We start from the raw sequence: 24,054 nt of genomic DNA, 5'->3' as shown, positions 1-24,054 counted from the left end.
TCTTCTTCACTTTCTGTGTGTGCACACAGCCTAATTAGGATCGATTGGCACACACTTTAAACTCATGAGGACAATGGGTTTCATCATTATAAGAACGCAGGTGTGAACAATTCTGCAGTTTAAGAACACGTTTTTAGGATCTTTTTTTAAGAACAAATTTAAGAAAAAACTTCAGAAGGTATTGGTGAACCCTCCCAGCACAAGAAGTGAGTTAAGTGTTCTGTGCAATGATTGGTGGAACACTCGAACCAATGCAGCACCAGCAACTGCCATTTTGAAAAACCTGTTAGACGTGTAAACAACAGATCTCACATAATACAAACAGCTCATAAGAAGTGGATAAAACACGGATTAATGGACCGACAGTGAAGTCCAGGATCTACTGAGCATATATGTGACAGTGGAAATACAACGTGGTTTTGACTTGTCAAAGCGAATCGCCAGCTGGCTTACAGTGTGTCACTTCAGTGCTCCTACTGGCAGTGCGAATGCAACCAGAAATAAAATCCCTTTAAGGTATGTAGTTTTCGGGGAGGTCCCCAGTGGGCAGTATCTCTCGGGAAAGCACCTACTGTTATCAGAGAAACTTACTGAGGTTGAGAGGGGCGTCATTCTCCTGTGGTGCCCAGAGAGGTTTGGTTGTGACGGTGGCCGGGGCAGAGAGGTTAGAGGTCAAGCCTTTCATTCCCCCAGCCTTGTGCTCCGGCGAGCGCAAGGGGGAAGACACGGGCAGCAGAGAGGAAATGGGGGCTTTCCTCACTACTGCGGAAGGGGAGCCAGAATGAGGTGGAGCTGGAGAGGCACCAGGAGAAGGTGTCGGCGTGGAGGAGGAAGAGGGTGGCACCGCTTTCGCTGCTTTGGCCAGGAGGGAGAGAGGGATGGGCTTCTCGTCTAAGTCCATGTCTTCTAACTCCTCATCTTTCTGAGGAACAGACGGTGAGGAGTTCTTGGCTGGGAGCGGCTCCAGAAGAGATGAGCCGGTTTGGCCGTCGATGTTGCGCTCCTTGGCAATCTGGTAGAGGAGATCGATGGGCGCCCCGCTGCTCTCCGAGACGCTGATGCCCAGCTGGCGCAAGTGAGAGCGGGCGTGGCTGGAGAGTCCTCGCCTGGTCTCAAACTGAGCGCTACACACCTCACACTTCAGGTTGTGGACTGCGAAAGAGGAAAGAACAGCTGTGAGACGTTATAAATAAGCACTTTGCTACATTTCATTAAGATTTCAAAGCAACTGTTACAACTGATATCCCGTTCATGTATTCTCTTCAGTATTTTTCAGCATGGACCTATTTTCCCAGGTATTCGTCTCTAGGTGACCCGTGGGAACAACAATATTTGAAATTGGTCCAGTATTGAGAGGCAAACAGGCTGTAATATAACCACTCGGGGCAGGTGCACCCCGTCACTTTATGTCTACTTAAAGTGCTTGTTTTTGCCACTGACAGGCTCAAATTGTTATTACGAGGTCTTACCGCATCACGGAAAAGACCCTGCAGGGAAATTAAGTGTTTTATGGTAACTTTCGCTTGCTCCGTTCTGTTTTGTGTCCACGTCTCATTAACGAGAAGTCTCGCTCTGAAATCTCACGGGAGGTGACTTGTTGCAGGAAGAAAACGGTGTTTGAGAGTTGGAGAGAGGAGTGGCAGCGATAGTTTGTTGTGTTGGTGTACAGAAAGTGTGTCTTAGGGCTTTTTAAACTGTAATCCATTGAAAATTGTCACAGAGAAACCTTGCAAACTGAGTTCCACACATTTTATTGTTGTATTTGCTGCGAAAATTCATGATCCCATTTGCTTCCTTGCTCCTCTCCTTCTCACTGGAGGTACTTCGCCACTCTCCGCTCACGTCTCACATTTGACCAGCAGCTACCTGAGTTATGAAATGATACTGTGCAGCTATTAAACTGCACTCTTCTGTAGGCACCATCATAGCTGCCTTTCTTTATAGGCTGCCGTTACGTTCTCTTTACTGTGAAAGATTTTGAGAAGGACACTGCATCCATATATTTCCACTCCTTTTTCTTGTTGGCCTGCTGTCCACTTCTAATTTGTTCCTCTCTCTTGTTGCAGATATATGCGTCCTGTAGGTTAAGCCACACTTTCTTCACAGCTTTTCATTTAAACAACTCGTTTGATGGATGTGGAAACACTCAAAAAATTTAGCCGGTTACGAAAACTTTAGCGACAGACGAAGGTTTCTAAGTAGGTGTGTAAACGTGATTGACACATTGTGAGGTTGCATTTTTTTTGGATGAAAAATACAGACTTGGTGTGCAAAGACCTTTACTCTTCTCTGAAAGATTTTCAATGTCATGGCTGAATATTTAGCTGATTCCTGCAATGTGAAAATTCCTGCAAGATTTCAGAGCCAGTCATCTCCTTCAGCCAGGCGTGGACACAAAACAGAACGGTAAAGCAAACAGGTGCAGGAAAACATTTAATTTCTCTGTAGGGTCCTTTCTGTCATATTATCAGACACTTATATTAAAAATCTGAGTCTGTCGGAGGCAATAACAAGAACATTTAAAGCTTCAGTGTGTAGGATTTAGGGGGACGTAATAGCAGGAAGGGAATATACGTTCATAACAATGTATACTTTAGAGTATAATCACCTGAAAATAAGAATCACTGTGTTTTTGTTACTTTAGAATTAGCCGTTAATATCTACATATAGAGTGGACCCTCTTCCAAGGAGTCTGCCATGTTGTTTCTACAGTAGCCCAGAACAGACAAACTAAACACTGGCTCTAGATTGGACTAGTCGGCTTTTTTGAAGCAGTCACCATAGCTCTCCTACACGCTTGGCACATGGAAGAAGTTTCACTTGGTTGCAATCTGCAGCCTCGTCACTAGATGCCGTTAAATCCTACACACTAGACTTTAAATGGACGGGGTGCACCTGCCTGAGTGGTTACATAGGAGCCTTTTTCGCTCTCTATATACTGGACCAATTTAAAATGTTGTTTCCACGAGTCACTTGGAGGACTTGACCATAAAGTCCAGTTTTTGGATCAGTGTCAACACTGTGTACAGTACGGGATCCATACTCCAGTCAGTACAGTTCATGTGTACTACGGTTGCGTATCCATCAGGTGTGAACACCAACTGTACCAAAACACAGTACTGGACTGCTATTTAACCGCTTATGAAACAGTCTTATGATGCCTCTATCACAGCCCACCATGGACAGACCCAGATACAGCTTTGCTACCGCCTTCGACCTGCAGCCAGAGCTCTGGCGGTAGGCGAAGAGCTCCACGTCTGATAGTAGCGGCTCCTCCTCCAACCACAAGCAGAGCTCCACTTCACTTCACGCGGCAGCTGATGCTGGACGCCCCTGATTTGCATAAAGTAATTTAGTAGCTTGGTAACTTGGGCACGGTAGGAATCAATCGCACCTAATATGAAGACACCTTGGGACACAGACGTGGCGCGACATGTCTGCCACAGCATGCCCACAGCAGAGTGCGACCATTACATTCAACTGAAGCTGCTACACTGACCATGGAAGCCACCATTGTCAGCGCAGGCAATTTGCTGCTCAACGCCACGTCTACGCAACTGGTCTATTTTTCCTTCTACTCCACAGCCCGGCCTCCAACACGTAAAAAAACAACAACTAGTAAAATCAATGCATCCTGTAGTTTAAATGATCCAGTTGATTAATTTAGGACAAGTTAACATGGCGTCACATCCCCGTCACAGTTCCCCTTTAACCAAGTGCAGCATTAACTTGAAGTTTGCAAAGCAACAGCAGGAGGCCCAGGTTCTTTCAGAGTCCGCACATCTCCCAGAGGACGTGTCACCTCACTTACCCTCCCTGTCTACATCCTCACCCAGTCTGCACGAGCACCCGCTGAGTGTTAGAGGTGCTCTCATTAGCTCCTAAATACATTTGTCTACATCTGAGGATTTCCCCGGGGGGGCGGCGCTCTCTGATGTACTGTCGCCACTCCTCAACGTCGACCTGGGGGTCAGCTTTACAATTTCCCCACTGACAGCTATGATACGGCTCTGCTGTGGCAAATCCAATCCCCTGTCAACACTCTGGGGTCAGCATTCCCATTTTTCTCCCTCACCCTTGGAGTCTGCATCCCCATCCCCAGGAGAGAGGCTGTCTGAGTCCACGCTGCGCAGCCCTGTTTTCCCGGGGCTCGAGCTCACACCATCCAGAGCTGGACGCTGAAGCTCCTCCTCATCCTCATCCTCAGCTGCTTCCTCCTCATCACCTAAAACATCACACACAACATCCATATAAGTGCAGGAATGTCTTAGTTAGCTGCCATAATTAACGTCTATGCTTCCTTTTAAAGCATATAAATGCATCTTTGAGTGATAATAAATAAGACGCAGGCTGAAAGCAGAGAAATCTAATCATATCTTGTGAGCTCAGTGCCTGTAATTTATCAGTCCTTGTAATACAGGCGCGTTATTACGTCTTCTGTGAGGAGATGCAAGTGAAAATTATCCCAGTAATGAATCCCTGTCACAAAAAGTGATAATTGCACTAGTGTCTGAAACAAACATGGCAGTCTTGGTTCCCCGCAGTCAGGCTTTCCTGGGACAAAAGTGCCATTTTCTGCGACAAATCGGTAAATCAAAAGAGACGTGGAGACAGACAATGCTTTCTGTCTGGTGGGCGGCTCTGCGCTTGTCAGTTCATCTCTTGACTGTAAAAGAGCGATGTGACACCTCGGAGCGCAGCGTTATAACACCGTCTATTATAATGAAGACAACACCACACAATCACACGGGTTTTTATAAAACGGGACAAAGTAGCAAAGCGCTAACTTGACTTTGGATCCATTCAGGCGGAGTGACACGGAGCAAACCCGACACTTGAGAGTAAAAGTGAGACTTCGATTATACTTGGTTGATCCGGATAAGTTGTAATAAGATCACCGGCTATGATCGCCAGCAGTCCACAAAGTTACCTGAGCGATCCCACTCTTAGTTTGATGTAAAAACATGCACAAACGCGTGCACTTGAAAGCACAGCGTGTCCTCTATCACAAATCAAAGCAAAGTAAAATGGCGAGGATTGGGCAACTGTAGGTAATTTTAGAGATCCTGCAGCATTGGAAATACTGGACGTCATCCCAGACGTGCACAGCACAAAACCTCTCAGACATGTAAGAAAACTGAACCAACAAGATCACAACAGAGCTAAATCACCACTATTGATCCGCGCGTGCAAAACGGGAACACCCGAAACAATAACAATGACCCGCTTTGTGAGCTTTTGACATGCATGTCATGGGCTACCTGCATGGCTGCGCGCGCGACATTGATTTTCTTTACATAGTCTCACATGATGAGGAGTTTTTAATGGCTGTTGTCTGGCTACGATGTGACAGAAGATGCGGCGCGAGACGCGCAGTGCTACGCCGCCGTGTGATCCGAGGGCACGCGGTGCACAGGAATTACAGCGCGCGGTACTCACCGGTCCGCAACCGCAGTGCATCGGACTCCCCGGCAGCTGAAGCCAGACAGTTTTTCCGCTATTGTTTGGGTCTACGGGGAGGTGGAAGCAGCCATTTTGCCCCCATATGCACCGCTAAGCTAAGGCGTGACCAATCGAGTGGAGGCGGAGGTTGGGATAAATGCACCGAGTGCCACATCAACCGCGGGCATCAGGGACTCTGTCTCTATCTCTCTCACGCACACACACACTCACACACACACTCTGTGTTAAGGCTGATTTTCTCGACAGCCAACATCCTGATTCAACACTTCACACATTGCACAGCGGTGTCACCCAGGTCACAGTCCTGATTTTATCCAGAGAAAAAGCACCTAAAACAACAGCAACAGCGTCTGAACTCACATTTCCTGCATCTTAATGCATTTATAACACCCTTAATCATCCATCCAGGCATCACCACTGAGATCTAGATCATCTATGCATCCTGTGCCAAGTTCAAAGTGCCAGGTCACCAGGTAACAACTATTAAAAACACCACCAACCACCACACGACCAATAAGTAAGCTGCATTTCTACTTTTAAAGATGGATCAGTGATGAAAACTTACCCGCGCTCTCTTCTCCACCGTCCTCCTTCTTGCAGCGTTGAGGAGACGCTGAAGGCAGTGCATCAGAAACAGCAGCACTCAGCGTCCTCTCACTCATCTCCCCCTCAAGCTTTACCTCAACGACACCCTCCCCTTCTTCCTCTACCTCCTCCTCATCATCCTCCTCGTCCTCCTCCTGTGAGGACCCGGGGCTCCGAGGGGGAGCCGTGGGGATTACAAGATCGGGCCTGCTGGAGAACAGCTCCCTCAGGATGTGGATTGGCGAGATGGTAACATCCCAGTTGGTGATGCCAAAGTCACGGAGGTGGGCCCGGGCATGGCTGGACAGGCCGGCCCGGGTGTCGAAGCCGGCGCTACAGAACTCGCAGTGCATCACGCTGAATGTGTCCGGGTCGAAGTTGGCGACTGTGGAGAGGACAGTGGAAGTTTAGACATGTGCAGTGGGATATTTTACTGTCCTCTGATCCTAACCTTTTTGAGAATTTGAGACCAGTTCAACTGAAGACTGATGCTGGTGGCGTGGCCCAGTCTGTTAGTGCAAAACACTTTGTTTCAGACTGAATTACCTCAACGACCTGCCATGCAAATTGTTTTGCAGACATTCATGTTCCCCAGAGGATGAATCCTGATGACTTTGGTGGTCCCCTGACTTCTACTCTAGCTTCACCATCCATCAATCCGTCCATCCATTTTCATCCCCTTATCCAGGGCTGGGTTGCGGGTCAGAAGGCCAAGCAAAGCACCCCAGATGTCCCTCTCCCCAGCAGCACTTTCCAGCTCCTCCTGAGCGCCCCAAGGCGTTCCCAGGCCAGATGAAATATGTAATCCCTACGGCGTGTTCTGGGTCTCCCCCGGGGCCTTCAACCAGTGGCTCTAGCTCCACCATCAGGGTAAAATGTGTGGTTTTGAGCGAAATGTCTCGACAAATATTGGATGGATCGCCATTAAATTTGGTACAGACAATCAATCAATCAGACACCTGCAGGATGTTCAGAACACTGCTGCCCAGACCTCAATAACACCAGGAACTGAAACACATCGCCCCAGTTCTTTGATCCTTGAACTGGCTTCCTATGAATCAAAGAATTTATTTCAAAGTATTATTAGCCTACAAAGCACTGAATGGTTTGGGGCCAAAATACATATCTGATATGGTGCTCTGTTACGAGCCATTCAGAACTCTTAGATCATCTGGGACAGGTCTGCTCCCCGTCCCCAGGGTCAGGACTAAATGTGCTTTTTAACAGCTTTCTGTTAGTATGCGCCGAAGATCTGGAATACACTTCCTGAACACTTGAGGACTGCCCCAACCCTTTCATCTTTTAAATCGAGGCTTAAAACTTTCCTGTTTGCCACAGTTTTATACTTCTGCGTCTCTTGAATACTTTCACGTTACCATTTTTTTTTGTTTTGTGTTGTCTTGTTTTTATGAATTATCTTATTTTTTGTTTTATTTATTTAGTATGTTTCTGCTTATGTAAAGCACTTTGAATTTCCTTTGTGACTGAAATCAAATTAAATGACTGCAAACAGACATTTATGTTCCCCTGAGGATGAACTGTAATCACTTTGATGACCAACACAGACTGTATAAAATAATGGACGTAACCACTGGTTTGTGGACGACCATTTAGAAGCCTTGAGTCTGGCATTTTGGCTGTTGACATCTTGGGTTTTTGGAGACAGAAGTGACCATATTTGGACGAGAGGGTGGAGCTGTGGAGGCGCGAGACGTGACTATGAACCTGAGGACGACACCATGGTAGCGACTTATCAATCACAAGGTAGCCACGAGGGGTGGGGGAAATAATCGATTTTTAGATGCATCGAGATTCTGTCTTGAACGATGCAAGCATCGATTTAGAAAACTCATAATCGATTTTGATTTTATTTTTATTTTTCAAATTACCGTAACTCCTCGACCATTCATGCTATCGACGTAATTCCAACGGATTCTGAAAGCTGAGAAGCAGAGCTTTTCAACGATATATGGTATATTACGGTAGTGACGTCATTACCTGTGGAGGAAGGGAAAGAAGTGAGCACAGCAGGAGGAGAGTGACAGCTGACGAGGAGAGTGCAAGTTGGAGTGATTTAGCTGTGTTTTAGCTGAGTTTTGGTGAGTTTTAGTGGAGTTTGGGTGGCGTTTTCTTTGTAAATAATATTTAGTGTTGTAAATAATAGTTATAGTCAGTTATAGTTTTGTAAATACTGGAGGAGAAATGTCGAGGAGGTCAACGAGGGACTATAGTTTTGTAAATACTGGAGGAGAAATGTCGAGGAGGTCAACGAGGGACAGGAGAGTCCCCTTGAGATTTGTGGATGAGGAGGATGGACCGGAGGAGACTGGTAGAGTGTAGTCATCTCAAACACAGTAAGTAATACAGTTTGTATGCACTGGATATGTGTTCCCAGCTTTATTACAACAATGTTTTTCAATATCTAGGGAAAATTTTCTTATTGGCTCGTTTTAGAATTGAGAATCATTTTATAATCGAAATTGTTGCCCTCGGAATCGGAATTGAATCGAACTGTGAGGTGCCTAGAGATTCCCACCCCTAGTAGCCACGCCCTAAAGCATACCCTGATTTATCATCTATTTTACTCTAAATGTGACCATAATTTACAAAACGAACATCATGCTGTATTGGTGAAGACTTGGAACTAGTGATTGAGACCATAGACTAATTAGGAAAATGTTTGCTGAGGTAATACATCAAGTGAGAAGTAGGGTCAATTTCTCATAGACTTCTATACAATTGGATTTTGTGTTGCATGTTAAGCTAAGATGGTGAACATTATTGGCCCTACTCTACATCCAGCGCAACTCTCATTGCTAGTTTCAAACCAGCACAGTTGTCATTTTCACAGACAATTGCGTCCATCTGTGCACCCATGAGCCTTAAAATGAGGTGTGGTCAGGAACATTGTTGGTGTGTTGCTATTTTGAGGCAGCAGAAAGCGACTGTACTACTGACCAACAATAACCTGGTCTAAAGTCAAAATGGCACAGCATTATCCTGCTACTTACAGGACGCATTAAGCAGACAGTGTGATGTCACCATGTGCATATAGTCTGCTTGTTACACACACACACAGGGACATGCGCATTGGTTATGGGTGAGTGAAATAATACATCATTAATGAGGAAAATACTAATTATGCTCTCAAAAAATGTGAACATAGAGAGCAGAGCAGAGCTGTAGAGCTGCTGTCCGACTCCCCAATAAAGAGATGCTGTGCACATTTACGCACGAGGAGCAGCGTAACGTCACTGATTATTTCAGAAGCTAAAAGTTTCCTTTTAGTTTAACACTACAAATTTAATTTTGCTGTATAAATGTCACACATTATTTGGTGCAGTGAAATTACTCTTACTGCATTACTCTCAGCAGAAGTACACTTTCTTCTCCAGTTTGCTGAATCCGCCATGTAAACAGCAGTGCGCCAGGTGCAGGTTCTGGCTTTTAAAGGGAATGGGAGATGACACTCTGAATAGTTCAATTCATGTTACGTAAAAACACACCTGTGATTAATTAAGGGACTAAATACAACCCCTTTGCTCCTTATTTTATGCCAACATTACGCACTGTTTTACTTGCAGGAGTGGAGCTGGACACGCCCTAAAGGCACTTGTGCCATGCACTTTAGACCATGTGCTACGGATTGTTTAAATAGGACCCTGTACCTTTTTATTCAGTTTCCTAATTCTGCTTTTCATCTTGCGAGCCCTCAAATTTATGACCCATACTTCCCCAGACTGTGAACATCTGCTTTATGATTTAGAAAACACTTCTAAAAGCGGCACAGTGGTGCAGCGGTTAGCATTGTCGCCTCACAGCAATAGAGTTCCTGGTTCGAACCCCAGGGTGAGGGAGCCCTTCTGTGCATAGTTTGCATGTTCTCCCCGTGTCAGCGTGGGTTTTCTCCGGGTACTCCAGCTTCCTCCCACAGTCCAAAGACATGCAGGGATAGGCTCCAGCCCCCCCCACCCCACAACCCCTGAGAGGATAAGCAGTTATGGAAAATGAATGGTTGTGAACCACAGCTTTATGTTACAGTGACCAAATGCTGGTTACCAGAAATTTAATTTAAAAAGATGAGAGCTCCAGAAAGCAGAGAAAATCTAAATTCATACATTAGCTCTACTGTGGCTAAGAAAACAGGCATTCAAGTGAATTATGATATAGCACTGCGGCTCATGCCAGGGTCATTATGTCAAGCAGAAACAAAGACAACCAGAAAAGCCACTGTCTGTCTGGGCTTTCTGCTCAGACAACATCTGCACAGCCTAAAGAAAAACATGCAACAAGCCGCTGACCTTTTTTCTTCTTCTTCTGATAGGAGAACTTCTTCTCAATAGCATTGACTTCCTCGGGGGATATGAAGTGACGCACATTGTAGCTGACGCCCACTCGGTTCAGGTGGCCTCTCACGTGATTGGCAAGCCCAATGCCATTATGAAATCGATCGGGGCAGTAGGGGCATTTCCTCTCCACACTCTTGAGCGCCTCCGAGTCCTCATCAATCTCGTCTGGGTCTTCATCCAAGATGCCCTCTGACAGGAAACGCCGCACGCGCTCCTCGTCAATGTCGTCGTCATCATCATCACTGTCAATTTCTGCCGGGGCAGCAGTAACCCGGTTGCTCCTCCTCAAAAAGAAAACCTTTCCATCTTTCTCCACTTCCAGCTTGTCTTCGTCCTTCACACTCTTCTCAGGAGGGAGCGATAATGTAGCACTCTGCTGTGCTGAGCAGTCGTCTATAAAGAAAAAAAATCAATTCTGAATAATCAGACAAATCCTGTTTAAACTGAACAGTGCGCCTAACTTATAATACTACATGTGAGTCTTTTGTTTTAAATGAAGACTCCAGCAGGGCTCCTTTCAGAGGTTAAAGTCTGTTTGACCTGAGTCACTTCTTAAAATGTGTCAAAATATTTAGAGACTGAGCTCAACAATGTCTGAACACTTTAAAGGATAATTCTGGTTTATTACATTTTATTCATCATATTCTCATTTTGTTTTTTACTTGAATTGTGAATTTATTTGTTTATACATATTTAATGAGCAATACTGGAGGGGGAAGATTTTCATTGACCATGACTGCTTCTGTCATTGCTATGCATTGGTTTAACTTTTGTGGTGTTGCCCTCTAGCCACATCATTCTTATTAATAATAACTGCATTATACTCATCAAGTTATTCACTGACATCTTGGAAACCAACAACGTCACTACAAAGAAGTACAACAATGTGGTTTAAAAACATTTTACTTCATGCTGAATATTGCTATGACATAAATTGCCATATATTACATTTTTTCAACTGCAAATTATGGCCCCCAGTCCAAAATATCTTGTGGAATACTTCCTGAAGTCGGAATTCGACTGGGAATGTCAGAGGGACTTCACCAACTCCTACTTCAAGATCCAAAATGTCTGCTCCGTGCATCAACAAAAGTAAAAACTTTAATAATATACTGTTTATTAGCACTTCTGTCTTATTTGTGTCACTAACAGTCATACACACAGTGCTACGGTATTTGTACATGCAAAATAACCCACTGCATAATGTGTTTTTATCAGTTGGCATTGCTAACAATGGCTAGCCTGGCTTGAACTGCTAGCTAACAACACCTTGGTTTTCTAAATTGTTGTACTCGAACGCGGTCTACTCAGATCTGATATCATTCCCAGCTCCGACCTTCAACTGCCGAGGTAAATGGAACGCAGCAAGGACTCTTTCAGGGGTCGGATATTCAGTTTTTCCAGTAAATTTTTAAGCTAAGCCTGTTTTACACTAGCAAAAATTAGCATTAGCATTATCACAGTTCACCAAAGCTGTAAATGCACTGAGCTACCAGCTAGCATTAGGGTTATCAAAGACGGTGGATAAACCAAGACAGTCCACTGCGAGTCAGTTTCCTGTATCAGTGTCACGTGGGGTTTGCGACCACCACGCCCCTTTAGGAGACTAACAGCAGATCCTGAGTCCATTGACTTCAGTGGGAGAAATGAACGTGATTACAGATTATGGCCGATTCTTTCGCCCCATAGTCACGGAAGCAAATATTGGACCCATTTATCACAAGCCACATATCTTCAGAACATTCCGACACCAAAATGGCAAATTTCAGACGGACAAATCAGGAGAAAATTTACTTTGTTCAAGACCTGTCTCTGTCTCAACAACACACTCTCGCGAGATCTGGCAACAGATATCTCCTCTCTGGTGCTGAAATCAGTGCAGTTTCACCAAAGATACTGGATTAAAAAAATATTTTTTCCAGCGGATATCTTAGTTACAACATGATTGAGCTAGCAAAGCAGTTTTGTGTTGCTATGTGTGGTATTTATTCAGTTTTGGGAAATCACGATGTCTAGAAAGCATCAGTGGCTGCAGCTGACAGGGACAGCTAACAGCAGCAGCAAAGCTAACATCAGGACGTCATCTGTTAAAAGCCTCCCGTTGTCGGATACGACATGAAACTACTCCAGTTAGCTCAATCATGTTGTAACTAAGACATCCGCTGGAAAAAAAAAAAAATTTTCACGGACCGTTTATTTATTTAGCTCACAGCCAGTAAGGGTTCACACATGTTGACAGAAGTGAGGTTGGGGATACTCGTCTTTGATTGGGGTACGGGGGACAACGCCTACTTAGGAGACCGGAAATGTATACCATTTCATACAATGGAAGTATATTGTAGGTGGGCCATCTTGTAGTAATCCAGTATCTTATCTCCACCGTCTCAACCAAATATGGTCACTTCTGTGTCTGAAATCCAAGATGGCAACTGCCAAAATGCTAAACTAAAGGCTTTAAAATTGGAGTCCACAAACCAATGAACAACTTTACGGTGGCAACAAACAATTAACTTACCAATGCTAAAATACTCCATGAAGCTGGGGGCAATCGTTTTGGACACCTAAAAAAGTCTTGTTCATCATTTAGTTGTATTAAAAGACTCTAAATCTGTTTTTCACTAGCGAAAATTAGCAATAGCATTATCACAGCTGTAAATGCACCACGCTAACCAAGCAAGTAGCTAGCATACAGATTATCTCCACCCTCTCATCCAAATATGGTTACTTCTGCCTCCAAAATCCAAGATGGCGACTGCCAAAATGCAGAACTTAAGGCTTCAAAATGGGAGTCCACAAACCAGTGGGTGACCTCATGGTGGCAATGTCCAACATTTTACATAGTTTATGGCCATTAAGTGAAAAAAAAATATCTTAATGACTGTTTTGGTCGCATGAAAAAGTCTACTAAAATACCTTCTAAAGAATTGGATGTTCCGTTTTTTTAAAGTAGGCTACATGTTGTCTTAATGGTTTTAACATTTAGTAAAAATGAGCATAAACATTATGCAAGTTAGTGTTAGCTGTAAATGTGCTAACCAAGCTAGCAGCTCTCTTTAGGGTTATCTCCACTCTCTGGTGATGAACAAATGCCGACCTTGAGGCTTCAAAACGTGCGTCTACAAACCAGTGGGTCACAATGGCTACGTCCATTATTCTATACAGTCTATATCTGTTAAGTGAAAACAATTAGCTTAACGAGGTGAGGAGAACAGCACAGTCAGGTGATAACTCTCTTTGTCACGATATGCAACACCTTCCACATTTCACATATTTGATCCACTGTGTATAATAAAAATATGGATTAGGGAAGCTTTTATTATTTCTGTATAATCAGTTTTTTTAGTAAAATTAGAAGAAAAAGGAAGACGTACAGGCAATCACTCATATGTGACTTGGTTGACATAATAACTTTAGTCTAACCTCAGCATTAGAGTCTTCAGTCATAAGTTCAGTCTCACCTGCATTAGCTCGTGCTCTGGTGTGCGGTTTAACTCCAGCAGGTGAGTTGGCCTCCCGTTGGGAGCGCTCAGTGTCAAGCTTTGTGCTCCCATCTTCGTCCTGCTCTTCCTCTTCACTCCCGGGCAGCTTGTCATCATCCAGAAACTTGGCCAGATCCGTCCAAGTCTTCCCTCTTCTGCTAAATCTCCTGTTCCCAGTGCACTTGAACACCACCTGGCTTGTGGGCCGAGCTGCGGCTCTGTCTGGCTTTGTGCTGTCCTCAGAGGCAGTGACTCCCTGCTGGCTTTTGCCTTGAGTTGCATCGGGCGAGGATCGAGATCCAGGCCCAGAGAGATGGTCAGAATCTATGGTGGGGGGTTTTGAAATTCGAGCACCCGCATTAGACCTTGAATGCTGGCCAGTGTCATCAGCCTGCGCCCCGCTGACGGAGGCCTGTCCTGGGTGAACAAGTTTCTGGTGTTCCCTCATTACAGTCTGACTTGAGGTCAGGAAGGCACAATGACCGCAGGCCAGGGAGGTGGACGCCACGCATGATGGTGAACCTGGGGATGGGGAGTCAGCCTGGAGAGCGGGTTTTTTTCTGTTGTGGGTCTTGGTGTGATTAGCCAGTGCCTGGGAGGTTCTTGTGCTGAAGTTACACTTTGTGCAGACGAAGCGGCGGCGGCAGGTGGAAACAGCTCGGGCATGAGCTGCAGTTCGGACTGAATTTGGAGGAGTGGCGTCTGAGTCGAGAACTGCTGGGTCTGTGTCTGGTGTTGAAACTGGGGCTGGGGAAAGAGGTGGAGATGTGACTATTTCTGGGTCTGACATTTTGCCTGGAATCGAGGCTGGGCTTGTGTCTTGCATAATCGCTGGGTCTGAGCTTATATGCTTCACCGTCTTACTGTTGAGCTTCTCAGTCTCTTTTGCCTTCCCATTTTCATTCAGTTTCTCAATCTCCTCTAAGATCTTTAGACGGGACTCCTGGTGCTTTCTGTGGTGGTCTGCCAGCGCGAGCCGATTTGAAAGGTTCCACCCACACTCGATACACCTAAAGCGGCCGCCCTTTCCTAAACGCCTGCCCCCCGCTGCACCGCTCTGACAGTGCTCAACTATGTGCTCCTGCAGGTGGACCTGCTTTTTGAAGTAAATGCTACATTCCACACAGGTGAAGATTTGTTTGCCTGGCTCTCCCCCACTTTGTTCCTCTTCTTTGTCCCTTTTCCCTCCTCTGTCTCTGAACTTTATCGGCTCCTCCACTGTTGCCTCTCCAAAACTGACTTCCTCGAAATCATAAACCCCTCCACCTCCACTCTGTGCTGTCTCACTGGTTTTTGATTTTTGAGGACTCACTCTTGCCCTCTTTCCTGTCTCAGGCAATGTTCGCTTCAAGGTGCCAAGTCCGGAGAAGGGCCTGAGCAGCACCCTCTTCTTTCTGCACCGCTGAATAAATGTGCAATGAGCCCAGGGGGCAGGAGGGGGACTCTCCGGGTCTGAGTCTCCAGGGAAGGTGTACACATCTCTCTCAGGCTCCTTGGTTTCTTTTCCCTTGGGCCTCTTCTCTCCCTCGCTGTTGTCCGCCTCCTCCTCCTCCTCCATTTGGCAACCTTCCTTTGGTTTTACTTTGGACAGAAACAGCTCGGCTTCCTCGGATACATTCCACACTTTGCTGTCTGCCACTGCGAAGAGAAAACAGAGGAATTATGAATGGAAAGAGCCCTAAGATAAAAAGAAAGTTATCAAGTGTGCAGGCAGATTTTGTTTCTTCCTTATGCTGCTTACACTCTGTTTGGCCAAGCTGAGATGTATTTGGCTCTTCTGTCTTTGTGCTCTCAGTGTTGTTGTTGTCGCTGAGCCCCTCCGCAGGGGGAGACGAGTCAGTCTTATTATGCAAGTGCTGCAGTTTTTCAGGTTCTTGGTCATCTTCACTATCAAGTCTGGACAGCAGTGGAGAGGAAAAGCATTGAGAGGCAATTCTAAAAGAAGCATCTCTGCCTGAAACAAATCAAAATTACAGACCAAGAACAAGCTCTTCTTATTCTCACACTTTGAGAGTTCATGTCCATTTTTACTGGAAATTGTGTGGGTTTTTAAAAACACATACATGGTGGGAATTTTTCATGAAGATGCCAGTATTTGACTCAGAATATTTAACCTCTTCCACTCCACCCCTCCCTACCATAGCCACCAATTTTGGTCTTTTCTAGGGGGGGGGGCAGTGGATCTTTAGGGACAGATAGCAGGTCAACACTATATGCCACACAGAAGTGGTATACATCATTCAAAAGCTAGGTCCCTGAAGATTAATTTGAGATGCAGCTCAGCACTGTGTGTCAGTTTTTCTAGTCATAAATCTGCAATAAATATTGTGTTCTGTCAGACGCCTGTTCAAACTTCGAGAGTTTAAGGTGCGTAGGGGCTTTTTCGGTTGTTTTTTACCACTCAAGAATCAATACAAATGGTCAAAAATTCCTCCAAAATACCACCGTAAGACACCCCAACCCTGAAGAGCATCATAAAAGAACACAAGCTGTCATTTGGTACAAAAACTTTTGACATTTGGAGATTTCTGTAAGCCTTCCCTTTTTTGACGATTGGATGGCGAGCTCTTCTGTTCTAGAGGCCGCCAAGAAACACCCTAAATGTCAATATACCTATGAAAGCCAAACATCTTCTGAATGCTGCAGGTCTCTAGTTTGTGGTTGCAAAGTTTCATGAGGCTGTGATTATCCTACAGGTCACTGTAGACCATTTTACACAGTGGTATCAGTTTTAAAAAACAGTCAAACTACAATGAAATGACTACTCTGGGGACGAACATCATCACACATGAATAAAACCTCAGTCTCAGCTTTCCAGTCAAATTTATGCAATTCCAAGAGTGTTAGGGACCCCAGTATGCAGAAATATTCAAATACAATAGGCTAAAATAACACTGAAAAAACACTGCATGGTTTCTGCTCAAAACCGAATGGGACTAGCATAAAGTGTGCGTGTCTGTAAAGGGGAGACTTGTGGGTACTAACTGAACCCGTTATCAGTTAGAAATCTTGAGATGAGAGGTCAAGGGAACCCTTTGAAAATGGCCATGCTATTTAGCCTGAGTTTGGAGCACTATGTAACCCTTCCCAACAAGATAGCGTGACATTGTTAGCACCAATAGATTCCATAGTCTTCTAGTTGTTAGTAGTTGAGTATCATGAAATGCGCTCTATAAATAAAATGTATTGTCGTTAGTGGTTTTTACATGAGTAAGATTTTCACTCTAGGTTTAGAGGCCCTGATGAACCAAGTCGATGGTCGGCCATTGGTCAACGTTGGGTCATCTGGTTGAGAGCATCCATTGCCCTAGTTTTTGCTGTGTGTCCCTCAACATTGGCACACGTCGGCCCTGTTTGCCTGTTTTTGGTACTATTGACTCCCTTTCCACTTTTAAATCCCGTCTGAAAATTCTGATTTAATGGTGACACACATATTGAGTCTTGCACTGATTATGATTTTATACCTAATATTTATAATCATAATCATTTTATCAACTTTAATTGTATATTATTGAATTGTCCGATTTTATGATCTATGGACACACTGCTGCTTGTTTTTTTAACTGTGTCTTGTAAGGTGTCCTTGAGTGCTCTGAGAGGCGCCTATAAATAAAATGCATTATGATTATTATTATTCAGCATGTCGAATTGGCTTCAGAGACAGCAGAACCCATCGGTGAGAGAAAACACTCTGCTATAGGCAGTTCAGCTCAGTGCATTAAAACGAGAAATGGAAGTGAGGAAAGTAAACAAATGACCAAAGTCAGTAAGGGTCTGAGATCGAAACAAACTTTTTATATTAGGTGAGATCTTTTTTAACCATTGATCTCTAACTAAAACAGCTGGTAGTTGTTTGTGTTGCTGCTCACTAGCGCACGGTAAACATCATTTGTTCTTTCAACATCGGGTTGTGTTGTTAATATGCTAACAGGCTAACTAGCATCTTGAATCCTTGCGGTCAGTGATTCGGTTTCCGCTTTTGAATGATTAATGCGCACTACCGCCGCCTGCGGCAGAGGAAAATATATTTCCTCTCACGCAGACGCAGAACGTTGGCCAGTTGCCGCAGTCTTTGGTGTGCTCAAGGGCACTTCCTGGCCAAGATACAGGCAATGTGAGGGGATGTGACAGTCGGCTTTCATTGCCACTTGTTCTTTGACGTCGGTTTGGTGCGTCTGGGCCTTAAAACTCTGCCTGCTACAGCCTCTGAAAGACAGTAATGTTGACCGAGGACACTGGCATCCATTGGAGAGTGGAAGAAGTTAAATCTGATGACTTTTACAACAATAGAATAAAAAATACATATATAGGATTAAATATTTCTCCCCCATAATTTCATTCCTCGCAACATTTAGACCTTCAAGTTGGGAATAAAACAGTAACACTACATTTTCTGGGTCTGAAGGTTTCCTGGAAATAATTGAATAATTTGGACTTCAGCATTACTGATAGAATTTAGTTAGTAAAGTAATAGTTTGACATTTTGGGTAAACGTTAATTGACTTCTCTGCTGATAGTAATACTAGCAGTAGTAGCATGAAACAGTTTTTCAAAAGGAGTGCACATAATTAAGACTAAATAACAACAAGGCATTAAATTATAAAGACAAACAAAAGGAAAACATAAAAATATAGACAGAAAAAGTGTAGCCTGCCCTTTTTACTTCGGATATTCTCATAAATAACTCATTCGCCTCTGGGTTTAGGTTATACGAAACAAACAAACAAACAATAACAAAACAACAAAAAGAGAACCAACAAAAAAAAGAGAAACAATACCAGATAAGAAGAGTTATAACTTGCTGGCTGTAGCTAGTTAGCTTAGCTTAAGACGGGACACAAGAGGCACTAATGCTTCGTGATGTCTCTCTGTCCTGAACTAACCATCTGACATCACCACCAAACACTCGCTACCCTTCCTCCTGCACCTCCTCCTCCTCCTCCTCCTCCTCACCTGAGTCCAGAAGAAGGAGATCCTGGGCTGTGAGCAGCCAGACCATGAGGGTTAGAAAAGTGCTGTAGCTCCTCCTCTGACACGCAACAGCAACACAAAACACACAACCACAGGAACATCACTTCACAGCTCAACAGTTACAGTCCACAGTCAAAGATACAGTGCATACTGAGAGACTTCTGACTACATGCAGACTGAGTAACACTGAAAACAATCAGGGGACAACAATGATAGGTACACTGATGGCATCGTGTGTTAGCTAGAGTCACTACTGCTTCACTAATCACTACTGTGTGCAACAGGTGTCCAGGAGATATTAAGCCATGTGTTACCATCTAGTGTTTCTTTCTCAGAGTCAGAGTCCCAGCTTAGGGAGGAAGGAAAGGCTGAGGACCTGAATCTCCTCTGTGCGCTCCTCCCTGGCTCTGCACTGGGCTGAGGGCCTTCAGTCTGCTTGGGGCCCTCATCTCCAGCGTGGCCCCACGAGCATTTGGCAGGCATCAGGCCGTCTCTCACATTTGGAGAACGTGAGGACTAGAGGAAAATAAAACATACAAATCTTATTATTCAGAAGTAACCGGACTGGATCAAATCTTGAAAATAGGTTGTTCAAACGAAAAAACAAGATTTTGGTTTTGATCTGGATCAAACCGTCAGTATGTGTCATTTGAAACTATTTAGTAAGACAGGGATAACTTTGATCCCAAAAAAATTAGAATTATCCTGATCAAAGCAGAGTGGTGGATTTCAGGAACATAATGCAATAAAACTCAAAATAATATTCATATTTTTACTTATATTTTGCACTTGATTTACTTAATCATTACAGTGATAAAGCAGACATTGGACTGCCATTACAGGAGTAGTTGATCTTTTGAAGTGGAAGTTAGTGCGGGTTCACCAAAGTCACACAATAACACAAACGAACTAACTGATAAAGGCAGCGGTAGACCAGTGAGCCAAAAATACTGTTTTTGTGAAAGGAGTCTGGTGGCTTTGACAAGAGCTTAGATGGGGCACTAAAACTGTCATTGGCTTCCCTCTTGGGCCAGGCTGACTGACGGAGAGAGAGTGAAAATATTCTAATTACAGCGTACACTTAAACTGACAGCAATTTTTTAGGTGGCTAAAATACACGTTGCTGCTGCCCCCGTCCACAGCAGTACATTGATTAGCTTCCATTTCGGTACTCCAGACTGCTTCTCCGAACTGGGGGTGTGCTGATAGACATCTACTTCAATACAGAGACAATGGATAATCACCTCATAAAACCCCACAAACCGGAACTATCCCTTTCAGCATTTCAATACACTAAAGTTAAAATATATATTTTTAAAAAAGGATTTTGTCCCCATAAAATAATCCCCTATATCAGCGGTCCAAAAGTAGGGTGCAGGTCCATTCTGAAAAAACACACTTTATTTTTAAGTACAGTGAGTTTCCGGCACAGAGTTTTTATTTTGAAGTGCTATTTCCTGCTGTAGAGTGAGTGATTAACAGGTAGCTACTCAACAGAGACAGCAAACTAGCTTGACGACGTGGCCAAACACAGGTATGATGCTGAATGTACTGAACTGTGTGGAACCTGAACTAAGGACTAGGGAGAAGTCCAGGCAGGACCAGTTGGGAACCACTGCTCTAAATAGCTGTCAAAAATACTTAATTTGAAGTTAACTGTCATTCATCACTTTGCAATCATTACAATGACACAATCAAAAGTAGTCTTTAGTATTTGCATCCCCCATGTGGTTCATTGTCTCTTCAAATAAAAACACTTAAAGTGACCCCATGCTGGTTGTTCCACCTGTTCTTTACATACCTACATTGTGATATGTATGTAGTCCCATTTAGAGACTGGTTATCTGGATTTGGTGATCATTAAAAGTTTGTAGGCTGATCCAGTCTAACGTTGCTGTGAAAAACCAGCACAAATTACAATGGTTCAACTGATCCTGGATAGCAAAACATGGGATTTCCAAATCCAGATCATTTTGATCCAGATTAAACTTTTGGAACACCTGAGGCCCAGCTGATGGAAATGACAGCGATGAAGATGAAGCAGCTGTGCACGGCTAAAGCAGGAAGTACAGTGACATTTACACCATAAACTGATGCATTAAAAAAAATCATTGGTATGGTGTTTAGTAAAGAGCACAATATGACTTGTGAAGGACTGGAAACTCAAAGTTTAGGACTTGGAACTTGACTTGAGTGTTGTCAGTCTTGACTTGGGACTTGACATACAATGATTCGGTCCCACCTCTGGCAGTATGCAACCTTTAAAGTGATGGTTACAATCTGCCATAAAATGGAAAAAAGATCATCATTACTCTTTTGTTAAAGCAGCTGTGTGGAACTTTCTGTTTTCGTTGATTATAGCGCCCCCTTTGGTCGAAGCGGTATGACACCCACAGCCTGGTGTCGTAAAATTCCGACTGCAGCCTTCGGCTTCATTTGTAAAATCTCGACTGCAACCGGCAATTACCGCGTGCATTTGTTTTGGAGAGTGAGAGGAAAATCATAAATGTTCTGGTGTAGCTCTGAATTTCTTATAAACTGAGGACAACTGCTGCTGTATATTTGTGTTCATGGTCACAGTTACAGATAATTTTGTGGCGTTTGTTGTAACGTTACTAGACAAAAGCGGTTGACATCAGCTAACGTTACATTTAGCTTGCTTATAACTTCCATGTCGTCATATATTGAAGTGAAACAACGTCTAACAAGTTGCGGTATATTCTCTAAATAAAAACAAAAATTACATACCTGTCGATTAGGAAAAGGGCCAACTCGGGATCAGTTTCAAAACCTTTCAAATCTCTCAGCTCTCTCCACTTGGTGAATGCCTGACCGAGGTTTACATGTGTTTTGGCTCAAGCCCTATCACTGTCCCGTTTAGCCTTCTTCTGTTCTTTTTCTTTTAGATGGTGCTCCTTCTTTATCCGCCATGACATCGAAAGTACAACCAAGTACTTATAGATACATCTGGTAAAACTGTTATGTGTTCAGCAATGCCCGTTGCGTACCGCTTACTCGAAGAACACTCTCTGTAAACACGGCTCTTCTTCTTCTCTCAATTTATTGGCGGATCGCAAACAACTTCCAGGTGCATACCACCACCTACTGTACAAGAGTGTGCAATGTGTCCGAAATCATTCACTACTCCCTACTACATGTCATTTAGCCTGTTTCTTAAATCCTACTCGTAAACACGGCTCCTTCTTCTTCTGTGGTTTAATGGCTGCGGGCCGCTGCGGGCGTGCAGACTTACTTCCGCCTCCGGGTGCCGTATTCTGGTTTGCTGACTTCCGCTGTGTCCGACCCGACCGAGGCTACGCTAAATAGCCATATAGAGAAAGGCTTTTTTGTCGCTGTTGGGTTCAAATAAATATGCGGATCTTCAAGGGGGGGGTGATACGAACTAGGGACAGTTTTATAAATGGTATAAAGTTCCGCACAGCTGCTGTAATGCTGTTCAGTTGGCATTACATTTAGTAAAGAGCACAATATGACTTGTTAAGGACTGGAAACTCAAGTTTAGGACTTGGAACTTAAGTCTTGCAATACAGTGACTCAGTCCCACCTCTGGCAGTATGCAACCTTTACAAGTGACGGTTGCAATCTGCCATAAAATGGAGAAAAGATGAGGCAGCTATGCACGACTGAAGCAGGAAGTACCATGACTTGTCCACCATAAACTGATGCACAAATTGGTGCATTAAAAAAAAAATCTGGATTTTTATAATATCAATGTGTCATTACTCTGTTGTTAAGTTGGCATTACATTTAGTGAAGAATGCAGAAAATTGAGTGTGTGATGCTCAACATGTTTAATATGTGTCTCCCTAATTGTTGAAACAAACGTCCACCTTTGGTCTGATGTCTTTACCTGTAAGGTGCAGTTGAGGAAGGTGGGGGTGACAGGGTTTTGTGCTGAGTTGAAGGCTGGGGGCCCATAGCTGGTCCCTGGGGTTCGGGGTGGCCCTTCTGGCTCCATGGTCCCCCCAGAGAGCAGTATGGAGTCCCACTGGTGACCAGCCCTCCTACATTGTGCAGCCTCCTCTTCTCCTGCAAACACGAGCACACACTGAACAACATGAAAGTTTCCCACAGCTTCAAAGTTCCACGCTCACATCCACATGCACAATGTTTCCCCAACACCCAGCAGACTGTGAGGAGGGATCAGAAGCATTAGGAGACAATATGAAAGTGTGAGATCTGCAGAAATGGTTTGGCTCTCCTCAGTATTTCCAATGCCAGCTGCAGTTTTCGTCCCGTCTGACCTATTTTCACAATATGTCTGGTCTTAAAGAATGAAACAGGGCGCTCAGATGGTTACATAAATAAGTGGCCTTTCTATTCAGGCCCATGTCCTCCCCTGCTGCCCCTCTGAGAAGCAGGAAAATGCCCGGGTACATCAAGGTGTCCCGCGGGTTGGCCTCTGTGGCTCCAGAGGACGCAGCTGGTATCGATCCAGTGTCTGTCAGGTGACTAGAACAACAATGCATCCGTGCACAATGCGTGTTGGAGCCAGAAACGCCTTTGAGCTGCAGTTTTTTTTAGTGCAAATACTCACTGAATTCGGCCTGGTGTGCGGGTCGCAGTGAAAGCTGGCTGTTTAAGCGCCGTTCGTCATAGTTTGAGGACGGAGCTGAAGCTTTTACGCCCCGACACGATGCTCTCCGGAGGCTTTGACGGCTCCCAGGGACAAAGTTGCTCCGTTAAATCGCTGCTCGGGGTTTTGCATGGATCCCTTGAAGATGCCAGGCAGAGGACTCCATGTTATTTGGCTTGCAGGCACGCCACGGCTGCGTACGTAACGTCGACGGGGAGGGTGACGAGAAGAGTTTCGAGTCAAACACCGGAGACAAGTTGAATAAGTTCAACTTTTACCGGAGCTTCGCTTTTATTCGCCTTTCAGCCCGGTGACGGTGGAGTGTGTGTGTGTGTGTCAGGCTGTGTGCTCACACGCGTTTATTCATTATGTCACTTTATTCTGCGACAAACACCGGACTGAACACTGTTAGCATGTCACACTGATGACGGTGATGACGTCAGACATTATTTTATGGAGACAGGTGAAGTATTGATTATTAATTGTGTCAGTTAAATTTGAGCTGTTGTCAGTTTGACCCACATGTTCAACACTGTGGTTATAACATGGATATCAAACACATCACAGACACACCTCGCAGTGTGAGGTGAGCACAGCTGCCTCAGTTTGT

The 24,054-nt window shown here is 44.4% G+C and overlaps 1 protein-coding gene across 1 annotated transcript in view; it reads right to left on the bottom strand.

The window, feature by feature from the left end:
• wizb (WIZ zinc finger b) overlaps window positions 1–23,677 on the bottom strand; it is a 43,887-nt gene extending 20,210 nt beyond the window's left edge. The window contains exons 1-10 of the mRNA XM_050068302.1: window positions 23,406–23,677; window positions 22,719–22,897; window positions 19,162–19,363; window positions 18,830–18,905; window positions 15,618–15,772; window positions 13,856–15,514; window positions 10,350–10,790; window positions 6,029–6,433; window positions 4,076–4,225; window positions 592–1,152 (exon numbers count right to left, since the gene is read on the bottom strand). Coding sequence (XP_049924259.1) covers window positions 592–1,152; window positions 4,076–4,225; window positions 6,029–6,433; window positions 10,350–10,790; window positions 13,856–15,514; window positions 15,618–15,772; window positions 18,830–18,905; window positions 19,162–19,363; window positions 22,719–22,826 — 3,757 coding nt within the window. The 5' untranslated portion in view covers window positions 22,827–22,897; window positions 23,406–23,677. The remainder of the gene's footprint in view (window positions 1–591; window positions 1,153–4,075; window positions 4,226–6,028; window positions 6,434–10,349; window positions 10,791–13,855; window positions 15,515–15,617; window positions 15,773–18,829; window positions 18,906–19,161; window positions 19,364–22,718; window positions 22,898–23,405) is intronic.
• Window positions 23,678–24,054: the final 377 nt, after the last annotated feature.

This window comes from Epinephelus moara, chromosome 18, assembly GCF_006386435.1.
Source record: "Epinephelus moara isolate mb chromosome 18, YSFRI_EMoa_1.0, whole genome shotgun sequence".
NCBI classification, from domain to species: Eukaryota; Metazoa; Chordata; class Actinopteri; order Perciformes; family Serranidae; genus Epinephelus; species Epinephelus moara.
Note: the sequence above shows the minus strand (reverse complement) of the source record. Positions and strands in the feature narration are given on the sequence as shown.